At 37.0% G+C, this 14,800-nt stretch overlaps 1 protein-coding gene across 2 annotated transcripts in view; it reads left to right on the top strand.

Annotated features, from left to right (window-relative positions):
* The first annotated feature begins 4,428 nt into the window (after positions 1-4,428).
* Positions 4,429-14,800, top strand: part of LOC138699446 (C-Maf-inducing protein-like) — a 900,368-nt gene continuing 889,996 nt past the window's right edge. For both annotated transcript variants that reach the window (XM_069825318.1, XM_069825320.1), the window contains exon 1: positions 4,429-6,527. In XM_069825318.1, the coding sequence (XP_069681419.1) occupies positions 5,637-6,527 (891 nt within the window). In that variant the 5' untranslated portion in view covers positions 4,429-5,636. The remainder of the gene's footprint in view (positions 6,528-14,800) is intronic.

The following is a 14,800-nucleotide window of genomic DNA, read 5'->3' as shown; positions in this document are numbered from 1 at the left end:
ATATATGCATCAAAATCCACAGTTAATTCCCGATTTACCACGAAAATCGTGTGTAGCTGCATTTAGATTGGCAACAGGCCATGATTGTTTGGCCAAACACCTGCATAGAATTGGAATATATCAGTCCCCTAACTGCCCATTGTGCAACTCAAACCAAGAAATGGATTCGGAACACCTCAAAATCTGTGCTTCAGTGGCTAGTCATGATAATATCTTTGAAAAATATTGGAGTGCAAGAGGTCAAATGACTTTATTGTCAAACGCCTGGCATTAGAAAACAACAACAACATACTTGTATTATTTTTTTTAATAATATTTTTGACTGCACATAGCCCCTTAAAACAGTTACTCCTTCATGACTCTACAACTTGTAATTTTTTGTGGTAATTATAACTTGTAGCTAATATGCATGTGAAGAGGATGACATACCAGTTTTCATGTAGCTCCATTAGAAATAATCATAAAGATATTTTTCTAATGTAGGTATGTACGAGGGGGATCCAGGAAATAACGACCGTTTTGTTGTAATAATTAAAAAAATATATATTTATTTGAAAAAAACAAAGTCTGTTACATAACTGAAGCTTCCTTTACTTCTCTACATAATCACCACCTACATTTAAACATTTGTCGTATCTGTTCACTAGCTTTAGAATTCCCGTGTTATGCTCCTCTGCCGCCAGTTCATTAAGCCAGGTGTTCACTGTCTTCTTCAACTCTTCATCACTTCCAAAACGCGTACCACCAGAAAGTCTTTCAGCAATTCGTCGAGTGATGTGCGCCTGTCTTGCAAGATTCTGTCGTTCACTTTAGTCTTCACGTCTTCTGTGATGAGTGATGGGCGTCCGGGTCGAGTTTCATCGTGGACATTTGTTCGCCCATTGTTGAACATTTCGCACCATTTTCTCACATTTCTTTCATTCATTACAGTAACACCATATACTTCTTTCAATTGCCGGTAAATTTCTGCAGGTTTCAAATGTCGGGCATTCAAAAATCGAATCACACTCCTCACCTCACAGTCGGCGGGATTATCAATCACGTCGTTCATTTTGAAGTAACACAAAATGCACAATGGCGACTTGTTGCGACCAGTACTCACAACATTATGAGAACACATGTTAAGGAAGCCAGTTGACCTTCAAACAAGGAAGGGGAATCAGCTGTGCGGCGGGTATGCGCGAACGGTCGTTATTTCCTGGATCCCTCTCGTATAAAAAAATTACATGTTCAATGCAGCTATTGAATCATTGAAGCTATCAATTTACATCCTATGACATCATCTTTATTCCACATCCTAAGCTACCTTTCTAGTACGACTTCCTTTATCCTTTTACCACATTACATTTTATATTGATCACTATATTACAAAATTTCTGATTTCTTATCATGTTTTATTCGATTTTATTTCCATTATTCTTTGTTATATGGCAACCACACAAGTTGGGGAAGAAACTAATTAAAAGATATACAGGGTGTTTCAAAAATACGGGGCATAATTTCAGGTATGTATTTCCCACATGTAGACAATCAAAATAGTTCATTACAACATGTGTCCGGAAATGCTTTATTTCCGAGTTATGGCCTCCACAACATTGAAATTCACCGGAACGTTTTTCTTTCCGCTGGTCGTTGTCATTACAGAAGATGTTCAAAATGTCCATCTCCTGCTTGAATACAGACCTCACATCAATGTCTCATTGACCTGCGAACACGATCCCAAACTCCAGGAGTATTGCGTATGTCCTCAGAACATGCCACAATTCGATTCTGAAGGGTTTCCAAATCAGGCACCGGAGACGAATAAACCAATGATTTTAAATGGCCCCACAAATAGAAATCGAGAGGGTTCAGATCAGGTGAGCGTGGAGGCCAAGCAATCGGGCCACCTCTGCCTATCCATCGATCAGGAAACTTTCGATCCAAGTACTGGCGAGCTGTACGACTGAAGTGTGCAGGAGCGCCATCATGCAAGAAGTGAATGTGTTGACGATTGATCAGTGGAATGTCTTCTAAAACATGAGGTATGGTTTTTTCCAGGAAGTTTGTGTACACCTGCCCTGTAAGTCTGTTTACAAGTACTCCTGGAGTTTGGGATCGTGTTCGCAGGTCAATGAGACATCGATGTGAGGTCTGTATTCAAGCAGGAGGTGGACATTTTGAACATCTTCTGTAATTTAACGACCAGTGGAAAGAAAAACGTTCCGATGAATTTCAATGTTGTGAAGGCCATAACTCGGAAATAAAGCATTTCCGGACACATGTTGTAATGAACTATTTTGATTGTCTACATGTGGGAAATACATACCTGAAATTATGCCCCGTATTTTTGAAACACCCTGTATATATATATTTTTTAACTAATGATGCTATGATAACGAATGCATGTACGTCATCACCTTTATAATATTTAAAGAAACAAACGTGCAAAACTTTGTGTGGATACCTTAAAATTTGGCCAAGTTATTATGGATTGAAGTTATAGAAATGTACTTTGACTACATGATAGACAAACTCACAGAAGGTGCAACTGAGGTCAGTGCATGGCAGGACATTTTAATGTATAATTTGGCCAATTTTATAGGCATCTTAAAATTTCTTTCGCATTATAAAGTTAAAAAAAGTTCGTGTTAGAATAATATAAGAAAAATGAAAAATGATTATTTTTTTATCCTGGAAGATGTATGTAACCCCCTTAAGAATGAAAAAATTTGGTTGATACGTAAATATTAAAAAAAAGTTTGACATATGGTACTCTCCATTTCATCCATAAGCATACTCATTTTGATTTGCTTAGGAATAACTGTACTCCGTTATTTGTGTATTTTATTTTATTTAAAAGGAGGAAATTAATATAAAGATATTAGTTATTGGCTAGATTTTTCGTGAAATGTGATAGATTTCAGGCTATAAAATGAAAGGAAATAGTTTCAAATGTGCTAGATTTAGCAATATAGTTTAAAGTATGCTAGATTTAGATTCAGAGAAAAAATTGGAGTATAAGGGTACAGTACATCAGTTATTCATAGATTTCAAAAAAGCGTATGACTCTGTTAAGAGAGAAGTTTTATATAATATTCTTATTGAATTTGATATTCCCAAGAAACTAGTTCGATTAATTAAAATATGTCTCAGTGAAACTTACAGCGGAATCCGTATAGGTCAGTTTCTATCTGATGCTTTTCCAATTCACTGCGGGCTAAAGCAGGGAGATGCACTATCACATTTACTTTTTAACTTTGCTCTAGAATATGCCATTAGGAAAGTCCAGGATAACAGAGAGGGTTTGGAATTGAACGGGTTACATCAGCTGCTTGTCTATGCAGATGACGTGAATATGTTAGGAGAAAATCCACAAGTGATTAGGAAAAACGCGGAAATTCTACTTGAAGCAAGTAAAGCAATAGGGTTGGAAGTAAATCCCGAAAAGACTGGGTATATGATTATGTCTCGTGACCAGAATATTGTATGGAATGGAAACATAAAAATTGGAGATTTGTCCTCCGAAGAGGTGCAAAAATTCTAATATCTTGGAGCAACAGTAACAAATATAAATGACACTCTGGAGGAAATTAAACGCAGAATAAATATGGGGAATGCCTGTTATTATTCGGTTGAGAAGCTTTTGTCATCAAGTCTGCTGTCAAAAAATCTGAAAGTTAGAATTTATAAAAGAGTTTTATTACCGTTTGTTCTGTATAGCTGTGAAACTTGGACTCTCACTTTGAGAGAGGAACAGAGATTAAGGGTGTTTGAGTATAAGGTTCTTAGGAATATATTTGGGACTAAGAGGGATGAAGTTACAGGAGAATGGAAAAAGTTACACAATGCAGAGCTGCACGCATTGTATTCTTCACCTGACATAATTATGAACATTAAATCCAGACGTTTGAGATGGGCAGGGCATGTAGCACGTATGGGCGAATCCAGAAATGCATATATAGTGTTAGTTGGGAGACCAGAGGAAAAAAGACCTTTGGGGAGGCCGAGGCATAGACGGGAAGATATTAAAATGAATTTGAGGGAGGTGGGATATGGCGGTAGAGACTGGATTAATCTTGCTCAGGATAGGGACCGATGGCGGGCTTATGTGAGGGCGGCAATGAACCTCCAGGTTCCTTAAAAGCCAGTAAGTACGATTTAGATTTAGCGAGATAGTTTCAAATATGCTAGATTTAGGGAGGAAAAGGTTATGTTGGCGACACTACAACCGACATTTCTGTAACTAGCACTACCTAGCGGTTGCTTTCATAACTGACGAGTGCTTATAAGAATCGACTTACATTGTCGATAGGGAATAGAGTTCGATAACGAGTTACAAAACATCGATCTAGCAGACGACAAATGTGAGTTGCTTTGCGTCGAATCGTGTTTTTTGTTTTGTTACCTTGGTCGAAAGCTATACAGAGGCAGGGAGTAATTGCAGCGGTCCGTCGGAATAGGATCATTGGGCGTGTGCCGTCCTAGCATGCCCAATCAGTAGCTGGTCGCCTTCCACTGTTATCACGTTTCCCCTTCTTTTTTTTCTTCCCCTCCCAAGACCCTCGTTGTACGATATTGACTAGAGTGCAGTGTTCCGCGATACAAAATAAAAATATATAGGACAGTCAGAAAATGTGGTCTTGTTATTGGATGAACTTCACCCCGTCCGTGAGCGTACTCTGTGTGAAATGTCATGTTTGACATTTTATAATATCGGATCTGACCTGTTATAATTTTGTTTATAATACTTTCGGTTTAAAATTAGGAAAGTATTCAGAGAGTGAATTGAAGTGAACGTGTGTTATCTAGCACCAGAATTATTAATACATCTATTTAACGAATTTGGAAGTGAAACTTTGTTTTGTTTGACTAGTGTTTTAATGCGAGAATATATACGGTTTTGATTTCAAGACTGGTTAACTGTTGTTTTCTTCTTCTTATTTAAATCTGATGACATTTTAAAACAATTGCGGTTACGACAGAAAAACAAAAGACACATGAATATAGTTTTACGTACATAGAGGGCGCAAAATGCATTCTGTAGTCAAATACATGTGCACCAATGAGCCTACAAATAGTGTCTTATGTTATCGTGTGATAATTTAGTTCTGTAATGGAGTAGCACTACTTATTTGTAGGTATTATTCATTTATATTATGAAAGAGTGATAAAAATGCCAGGACATTACAGTTTAACGTTGTTATTATAAATGAAGAGGGAGCTTAAATATCTTGCATTGCGTAGTTCCCAGATAAGACCCCTTCCTCTCCTCTTCTCTCCTCCCCTCGTATCATCACGCCGTTAGACCTACTCACGCTTCGTGCTACGATAAGGCAGTGTGTGTGTATGTGTGTTTGTGTGCAGCGAACCATCGCTTGTATTCGTTCTAGAAGATAACTAGTCAACCAGTGAACACCATGAGTTTATTAATTAACGGAAGGGATATGAAGTAAAGCGAGCTGTATTGTTTGCTTGGCTGAGTTAAACGGGGTAGCTGCAGTAAGTTCTATTTGTGTACAGATAACGAAAAAAAAAAAAAAAATCATGGTTCGACAGTAATAGCATATCAGACTCTGATTCTAAGTTGTGTGTGCGTTACTGTTTTTTTCTGTACGGGTCTAACACAAGCTTTCAAAGTGTCGTGCACGGCTTTGATGTTTTGCTTCTCAAGCCCGTTTGGTCGCCGGGACCGGGGCCAATTCGAGGCACCGGGTTCGGCGACCGCGACTGCGGGTACCGGTGAACCTCCTCCGTCGGTTGTGGTCGTTGAGAGTGCTACGAACAACAACGAAAACAGTAGCGGCAGTGCGGGAGAATCCTCCCCACTGCAAGAAAACCCAAGAAAGGAAGTGCAACGTTCCAACCGATGGAAGATGTGGAATGGCAGTACTAGGAACTGTGATGACGCCAGTACCAGCAGTTCTGGCAGTTCCAACAACTCGAGGAGTAACAGTTGCAACCGAGACAATGTGACATGTGTTCCTCCCCCAATGACTCTAGTTATGAACAACACTGAACCAGAGGTGCCCACCGGAAATCGCCATTTCCAAAACAATAACAACAAGAATAAGAACCATAATTATAGTCAATTATCGATTAGTGGATCTTCGTCTAGTTCGTCGGAGAATACTTCAAACATTGCACCTCCTTCTTCATCGTCTACGTCCTCGGCGTCGTCGTCGATACGTCAGAATTCCGTGGAGTCTTCGTCTTCGACCAGCGGAAGTAGTTCTGCACTATCGGATAGTGTTATACCTTCTCCCGTGTCGCCCACGGTGGTGACCACAATAGCCCCAGTACAACAAACTACTTTGCCCACCTCCCTGCTGCAGACAACGTCTTTGCCCATTTATCTGGGTAGTGGAGGGACATTGTCGCCTCTTGGACCGGGTCCTCGGTTCAAGCCCCTGCTCGAAGGTGATATACAAGTGTGTTACCTGAATCACACGCGCACCGTGGTGAGCAAAATCCTCAGCTCCAAGTTCCTGAGGCGGTGGGAGTCGCACCATCTCTACCTCAACGATTCCTGCATCTCTTCGAAAACGGTGAGTAGCGGATTTTTTGTACGGTGAATTATTGTAAAAGTTGTTGTTTTCTAATGCCAGGCATTTGACAATAAAGTCATTTGACCTCTTGCACTCCAATATTTTTCAAAGATATATTATTGTAATAGTAGATTACATTATTTTTCATGACAACACTGATAAAATATAAAAAATCTGTAATTAGCAAGGGACCGCCGGTTTTTTTTTTTTTACAAGGTACATGTGACAAGTTTAATGGGTTAGTTGAGGGGATACAGTCAATTGTCATATTGTCACCGCCGCGCCGTCTGTTAACATAATGAAATAATGTTGGCATATTAAAAACCCTATGAAAGGTTGCCATGACGACTTTCTACGCCACTTCAGTTCAATTTTTCGGACGGATAACAGTTCGGAAAGCAACTATTTTAGAAAGCATGTACTGAAAATGTATTTCTGCGTATTTTTGAACTGTGGAATAAATGAGTTTTCGTAAGATCGAGGATCAGTGACAGGTTAGGTTTGGTTTGTTAAGGCTTTTGGTATGCCTTGTATATACTCTTTTTGGTAGACAGGTATATACATGAAAGTATAATTGCGCTACGTTTGTGAAAAGTAAGTTCTTCAGAATTATTTTCGTAGAAATTATCCATTTGTAGTTCCCCCCCCCCCCATTTTTAAAATTAGGAGCTTGTAATATGCAGTAAAGTTTTAGAAATTTAAATTGTGGTTTCCGCCATTTTTCAGAAATTTTCTTTTCTGAAAAACCATTAAATATGGCCATTTTTTGAAAGAAAAAGAAAAAAGAAAAAGAGGCCGCTATGACGGGCCATAATATTTGACTTCATAACGTCATTTTGAAGAGATGGAGTATTATTATTATTATTATTATTATTATTATTATTATTATTATTATTATTGAAATAGAAATATATTACCATAAACTATGTAAGAAGACACTGGAATGACATTTTGTATGTTTAATTCAAAAATTAAATTTTTCATTTTTAACATTAAAAAATGTATATGATTCAGAGTACTTCTTTACAAATTTTCATATGGATAGGCCTCTTCAATCAGCTGTTTCGGCCGCCATTTTAAAAAGGAAGATTACACTCTCTGAGTGGCCTTTTAAACTTTTAGGGCCATATTCATAGACATTCTTAGCGCGGACTTCTGGTGGATGACCAGCGAACTAACCTTTTTCGTATTCATAAAGCAGTGTTAGCGATATGATAAGATATGAATCCTGTACAAGTAATCAGTCGATAGCCGGGGCTAGTTTAGCACGCTCGTAACGCGGGCTAGCGAAATGTCTATACATAGCACCCTAAAACTCAATTTTCTCCATTTGCATTTTTCTTACATATTGCTTTATTAAAAGATGCTACCCTTTATCAAATTTTGTATCAAACTCATGATTTTTTGTAGGTCTTTTCAAAGGTGTGCTTTAACAAAACTTGCCATCAGGAGTTCCCTTACTCTAAAGATTTTTGGGGAAAATACTACTGCTACTGTTGCTGTTACTACTATTATTACTACTACTGCTGCTGCTACTGGTCGGTATGACTCTGGGCCACCGCAGATACATCACAGGACAATCACGGGGAAGTGGAGAGCACTCAGTCTCGTGGACGGAAGATAAATTTATTCAGTTGTTCACTCCGGGAATCGATCCGCTTGGTTGGGAATCGCACACGCTATTGCATAGCCACCGAGGCGAACTTAGAACTAATGGTTCATAATTTGTAAAATCATTAGGCCTACTTTATTATCGAATACAAGTGGAAGCTAACTTCAGCCGCATGTACACTAGGTATCAGTTTGTATCTTTGTAGCGTGGGCATATTGAACTGGTTTTAGCCTGTTTTGGTTATTTTGTTCGAATGCATCTAGTTAACTGCTACGGACAAATTTCATTATGGTGCCGTTAATAGTTACAATTGCTTCATGCGTTTAGAACGCAAGTTTAATTTGAGCGCTTATTGCAATTTAGTATTTTTACTAGGCCTATTTCTGATAAAAATATCAGTTCTTATAGGCCTAGTGAAAATTAAAATTACGTTCATCTAGTGTAGGTACGTAAAATGGCTAGTGTATCTGAGTTTTTGCATTCCCATTTATATTAAACGCTCTCAGTTACGGAGACAAAATACTGCCTCTTTTTTACGCGGCATTGTTGTATTTTACCCCATTTGAACAAGGAGACTGAATTAAATGTTTAGAAATAAGATTGACTTATTATATTAAGTAAAATTGCTTCAAAATCACATAAAGGTTGATGTATACTTACCACCATTTTCATCATATAGGCCTACTGTAACTATTTTTTTCTACGAACTTGTGGAAAGAGAGCATTTCCGACAAGAAAACTGACATTGAATATAAGTTTTGCTGCACGGTTCCTAATAAATGCATAATAAAATAACATTTCTTCAATAACTGTAATAATATTCCAATGAAATGTTTCTACAGTGATTTACAAATTATTGGTGGTTAATAATCGTAAATTCGTTGGTTTTATTTTCATCATTAGAATCTATTATTTTTGACGCAAATTATTCCGACTGCGAATACAGAATCAAATTTCCTACATAAAAACGGGAACTGTTGTTTACATCAACAATGGACGGTTGTTGCTACGAGATCACCGCCTTCTGGAATCGTATCTTGCAATATACACGTTTCGAGATTAAAATATGAAGACTGTCATTTTGATGTGTATCAATTTTTCCCTGATCTGCTTAATTCTTACATTTTCGTGTAATGAATAAAGTGTAACACTTACAGAAATGACGTTTTTAAAATGATTTTACTCGTGCTCCAACTTCCATGTTCATTCTGCAATAAAACCCTTTCCGTACTTGTATTACAATATACTATTTTGATGCTTAAAAATTGAAGTGAATATTTTCCCCCATTTTATCCCTTTTAACTGTCGGTGAAGGTGATTGTATAGTTCCCACTGGTTATTTCGGATGTTTACAAGTTTTGGTTTTCAGAGTTCCCTGAGACGTATACTATATAACGTCTTTGCCTGAGATTAGAGTAAAACAAATTCATATTTCTAGCTTCAGGACAGATTTCGATTAAGCTCGTAGTTTTTCACGAAACAATTGACACGTATTTGAAACGAGTAGGATGAGTAACGCGGAACGCTGAAACGAAAATATGAGCATATTCACGTTCATGTACAGGGACATTTTATTTTTACTAACATTTTTAATATTAACTTGCTTATACCTCAAACAAATCACTTTACTATGTATAGGAGGGAAGAAAAGTAGTTCATCCATTTACGTAAACTAGGAAATATTGCGCTTTTGAATTTGATCATTTTCATTAGGTTTTTGTTTAATTAAAATACAGTACAGTATTAACAATGAGTGTTTTTACTCACGAAGTGAGCTGTCCATGTGGACGTATTCATTATGCAGTGTATATTATACTGTCTACAGCACATTAGCGTACAATATAGAGAATGAAGTTAAATTGAAAAATAATCATATTATGAATATATAAAAACATTTTTTAAAATGGTGGCCGTTCATTTCGATACAGGCTTCAGTTCTAATGTGCATATTATCGCACTATAGACTATTGTACCTAATCCCAATGACCAGTTTCGTCCTTCGTACTAGTAACTCATGTTGAAATAATTCTGTACCTACTCTATAAAAGAGTACTTTACGTACTGTAAATTCAATCTTCATTTCTGCCCGATCCGAAAAGATAAATTACTCAGACATACTATCTACTGTCCGTCCAAGTGGTTATGTCGTAGGGTCGTAGAAAGGGAGGGAATCACGTGACAATTAATTACTTAACGAGGCCCTTTTATTTAAGTTATTTTAAACAATTGTATGGGTATAATATTATGTAGACGTCCAATTCCTAACAGAAATTAATGTTCTCAGAAAAGAGCTAAGACAGCCCAGCCACTAGCTGGCGAATAAAAGCTGGTGGGGGAAACCGGGATACGACGTAGGCAAATGGACGACAGTACCTGTGCGAAAAAGATTCAATATTGAAAGCTCTTTTGTCACTGGAAAACGCGAACATATTTTTGGAATGTACTGTTTACTGTGACAGTAAGGTTACTATGACTGTATATGTGGTCTTGGATCTGTGTGGAGGACGATTGAACTTCATTAGTAGAAGGGGTGGGAGTGAAGTACATTTAAAAACTCGGGTACAATAAAAATTGAAGTACAAATAAAATGATGTTCCTGTACAATAGGTAAACATAAAGTGAAAAGTTACTTAAACGCTAACCAAATCTCTGCCTAACTTAAGCTCGAGGTGCACTGGGTTGCAATAGAATTAATTTCGAGTCGAAGTCGCTATCGATTTGAAATACCGTGTTACGAGGATTTAGCTTAGAAAAAAATAGAAATGGAGATACACAGAAGGCTTTGCATTCAATTTTCAACTCTGTATCTGTATTTATAATGAAATTGGTACATATTTTTGTTAATACAATAGGCTATGTATGTATTTATTCACATTGCAAAGGGGTAAATATCCGGTGGCATTGGTAACTAATTACACTCAGTAATGATAATATGAAACGTAACTGGCCGTATGTATCGATTGTAACAATGACAACATCCATGGATAATAAAGAAGGCTGTGGAATACCATATAAACTGCAGTTTCACTATTTTCATGTAGTATTCTAATTGTTATAAAATAAAAATATATGAATAATTATTTAAAATCAATTCATATTAAATAATAACGTGAACATGGCATATCCCTTAGTATCATCTCCTCTTCTGCTAACAACGCCATATCATCAGCAAATCTTATGCACTTTATTCTTCTTCCTCCTACTGTCACTCCCCCATATTCTGAAAATAGTTCTTCACTAAATCCTTCAAGTATATGTTGAACAGGGTAGGTGATAAAGGGCATCCTTGACGTACTTCTCTCTCTATTTCGCCTCCTTTTGAAATTTCTTCTCCTATCTAGTCCTCTTAAATCCTCTTTGCATCAAAACATAACCTCTGCTACATAAGATCGCAGTTGATTACAGAAATCGATCTTTTTTCGATAGCTATAGAAAATACACAAAAGTATTTGCATTAGGAAGAGATTGACAAATTGCAACAAAAGTCACAAACATGTTTTTTTTAACAATACTGACTATAACTTTGTAGCATGTTTAGGAGTTTTTGTAATAGATGGAGTATATTTCGTAGTTATTGACATATTTCGCACAACGATACACATTTCGAGTTATTTTTCTAGTTTGTTTTGCTTGAATATGATATTTTAGGTATCTAGAAGAATAAATGTAACAAAGAAAATGGCAACCGGCGTAGCTCAGTCGGCTGAGGCGTTTGCTTGCTGATTCGGAGAGTTGCGCTCGGGCATGGGTTCGATTCTCTCTTGGGCTAAATACCTGGTTTGGGTTTTTTCCGAGGTTTTTCCAAGCCTGAGGCTATCACCAATTCCATCGACGCTAAATAGCCTAGTAGTAGACGCAGCGTCGTTAAATAACAAAGTAAAAAAAAAAAAAACAAAGTAATTGTAGAAAATTTCACGCGTATCGCTAATACCAAAAAAATATAGTCCCTATTAATTCGTAAAGGATCTTGCTCTGTAGACGAAACCTGACCCCTTGCTCTTTCGTTTCATGCATGCGAGTGGGTGTGATCGAAGATTGCTAGGGTAGATTAGATTAGATTCGGTTCGATTCGATTGTAAGATATTGCATCTCCAGGTACGTCAGTCTTTTGGCTTTCGTCCACATCTGAATATCGTTGCTACCCACGTTTAGTTTTTGTACAAGTCATCCGTCAGGTTCGTTCACTTCTCTGGATGGATGGGTCCCAAAGAGTTGCCGATTTTATTCTTTAAGGACCTCAACACTTCAGGAGAATACAATGTTTGTAACAGTTTAAATTGGGCAATATTTGTATACCATTTCTTTGCTTTTTATATAGTTCTTGTTTTGGAATATAGGCCTCCATCGTTTGTGCTACATATAGGAGTTAGCGTCTTTCGTCACTCATTTATTTTTCAGTATAATATCTTTGCCATTTCTAAACTTAAATAAAACAAAACACTTAATTTCCTGTAGTCTTTTACGAATTTTTTTTTTCAGTCAATATAGCCGAAGTTTTTTTAAGTAACCATGGCAATATCTTTGTAATACTAATTTTATTGATTACACTATTGTAATTTTGTTTCTTTTTATGGTTTATCCATTTTTCAAGGCGAATTTTTATCCTTCCACGTACGTATGATTTGTTTGTAGTAATAAATCCGTCTACCTAGGCAATTAGAAGTCTTCACTTGTTCTATAAAGCTCAGGATTGTCTGATTTTAAAGGAAAAATCCCTGAATTTATGAAAAATATGTCATATACGTTGTCATTTGTTTACAGGAAGAAGATCGTTTCGTATATTGAAACTCACTGTTAAATATTAAAATGAAACGTTTTGTTCTAATGGATACATTTTTTTTAATTATGTGGGATATGTGTAAAAAAAATCCGAGATTAGTAGCCAAAGTTTGTCTAATTTTTCTTGCTTAAAATTCGTTAGTAAACAATGAGAAATCTGGACCTCATTTCGCAAAATATCATCTCGCTATCACCAATTCTATCGACGCTAAATAACCCAGTAGTTGATACAGCGTCGTTAACACTTATCTAAAAGAAAACGGATTTTAATGTTATACGCTTTTGATGGATGCGTCCTAAAGGCAGGGAGCTATCCCTCATAGCATACTCTCCTGATCTTGCGCCTCACATGTCCACCTTTTCCGTTCTCAAGCCAGTAATATTCAAGGAAACTCCTTTGATAACGAAGATGTTTTACAAACTGGCTTGACGATTCTTTAACTCCTAACCACACAAAACGGAGCGAGAATTGAACAGGTTTGATTCGCAGAGTGAAGCTGGTATGATCCATGTACACCTAACTTATACCACAGTCGATTATATACAAAGCTCGGAACTTGGGGACTTGTGTCTTTGCACGTGACTAAGCGACCGGACTTCAATGTCAACAAACTCCCGCTTCCACCACGGAGGTACTGTCAGGTCTGCTACAAAAGTGGTTTCTGGCTGCAACAACATATTGATAATATTATGGTAGGTTGAAACACGTAATTTCATAGCATACATATAATAAAAATAAACATGAGAAATATATCAAATTTTCTGTTCTGCTGTGTACATTTTATTACAGTGTATGACTATCTACATTCGAAGATATTTTGGTAGCAGACTTAAAATACTGAATGTTTTCACTATTACTGTTTTCTGTTCGATTTTCAGCAGTTGCTAGCTGATCTCGTATCTGAGAAAGATAAGTATATCCTAAATTTTTCTCGAAAATAGTTTTCAATTAGTGTGTCACTACTAGGGCAAGCCCCTCTACGTTTCGATCCATGGCTATGGACAGGCTTTTCTACAATTTGAGGGACTGCAATGCCTTTCAATGAATTTCGTTTCCAGCCTCTAGTTTGTATGTGGCACAACTTACAAAATATAAACTCTCCATTCGAAAAAAATAATATATCTCCTCCGAATTCTCCACGAAATTCTGTATCTTAAATTTAAAACAAAATGTATTTTAAAACTTCTATAATACCCATTCGAAATAACACGTATTTTCTATTTTCTCAAACAGACCGTTTACCTTTAATTCTCTGAATGTCATTGGGTTCGACATAACAGTTTCTTCGTCCGTCTTCCTGTCATTAGTTGTGGCCACTTTCTTAGTACACACGACTGTCCCTGAGCACTTGCAGCGTGAGTTTTGTGTACGCTGTACCTGTAACCTTACTCATGCACACGACACAAGCCCCCAAGTTCCGAGCTTTGATTATATACATTCACGAAGCTTGAGTTGTTGAGGGTACTAGAAACAATAGACTGTGCAGGTACTATTTCGCATTGTCTGTGATGAGGCGATAGTAGCGATCCTAGTGGTTAGCAACTATCTATGGATACATATTTACTACGTATTGAGCTTCGTGACTATACTAGACAGTGCTTTTACTCAAAGTAATCAAACATAGGACTGTAATCATAAGTAAATACTTTATTGTTGCTGGTGTTTATCTTATACATTTTCAGTTGTTGAACAAATCTCGGTTATAACTATCATGCCAGGTTGGCCACACCTATAAGAATATTTTGGCGCGATTTTCTGGACTAGCACAGAAATCAAGTTCGCAAACTTATAAGAAAGTATTCTGAAAGTTCTTTGGAGATTAATATGGCGGTTGGAACGTTTGATTTATGTCCAATACGCGGAGGTTACGGCCTCACTTCT

The sequence above is a fragment of the Periplaneta americana genome, chromosome 5 (genome assembly GCF_040183065.1).
Source record: "Periplaneta americana isolate PAMFEO1 chromosome 5, P.americana_PAMFEO1_priV1, whole genome shotgun sequence".
Taxonomy (NCBI): domain Eukaryota; kingdom Metazoa; phylum Arthropoda; class Insecta; order Blattodea; family Blattidae; genus Periplaneta; species Periplaneta americana.
The sequence above is the reverse complement of the archived record's forward strand: the minus strand, read 5'-3'. Positions and strand labels throughout refer to the sequence as shown.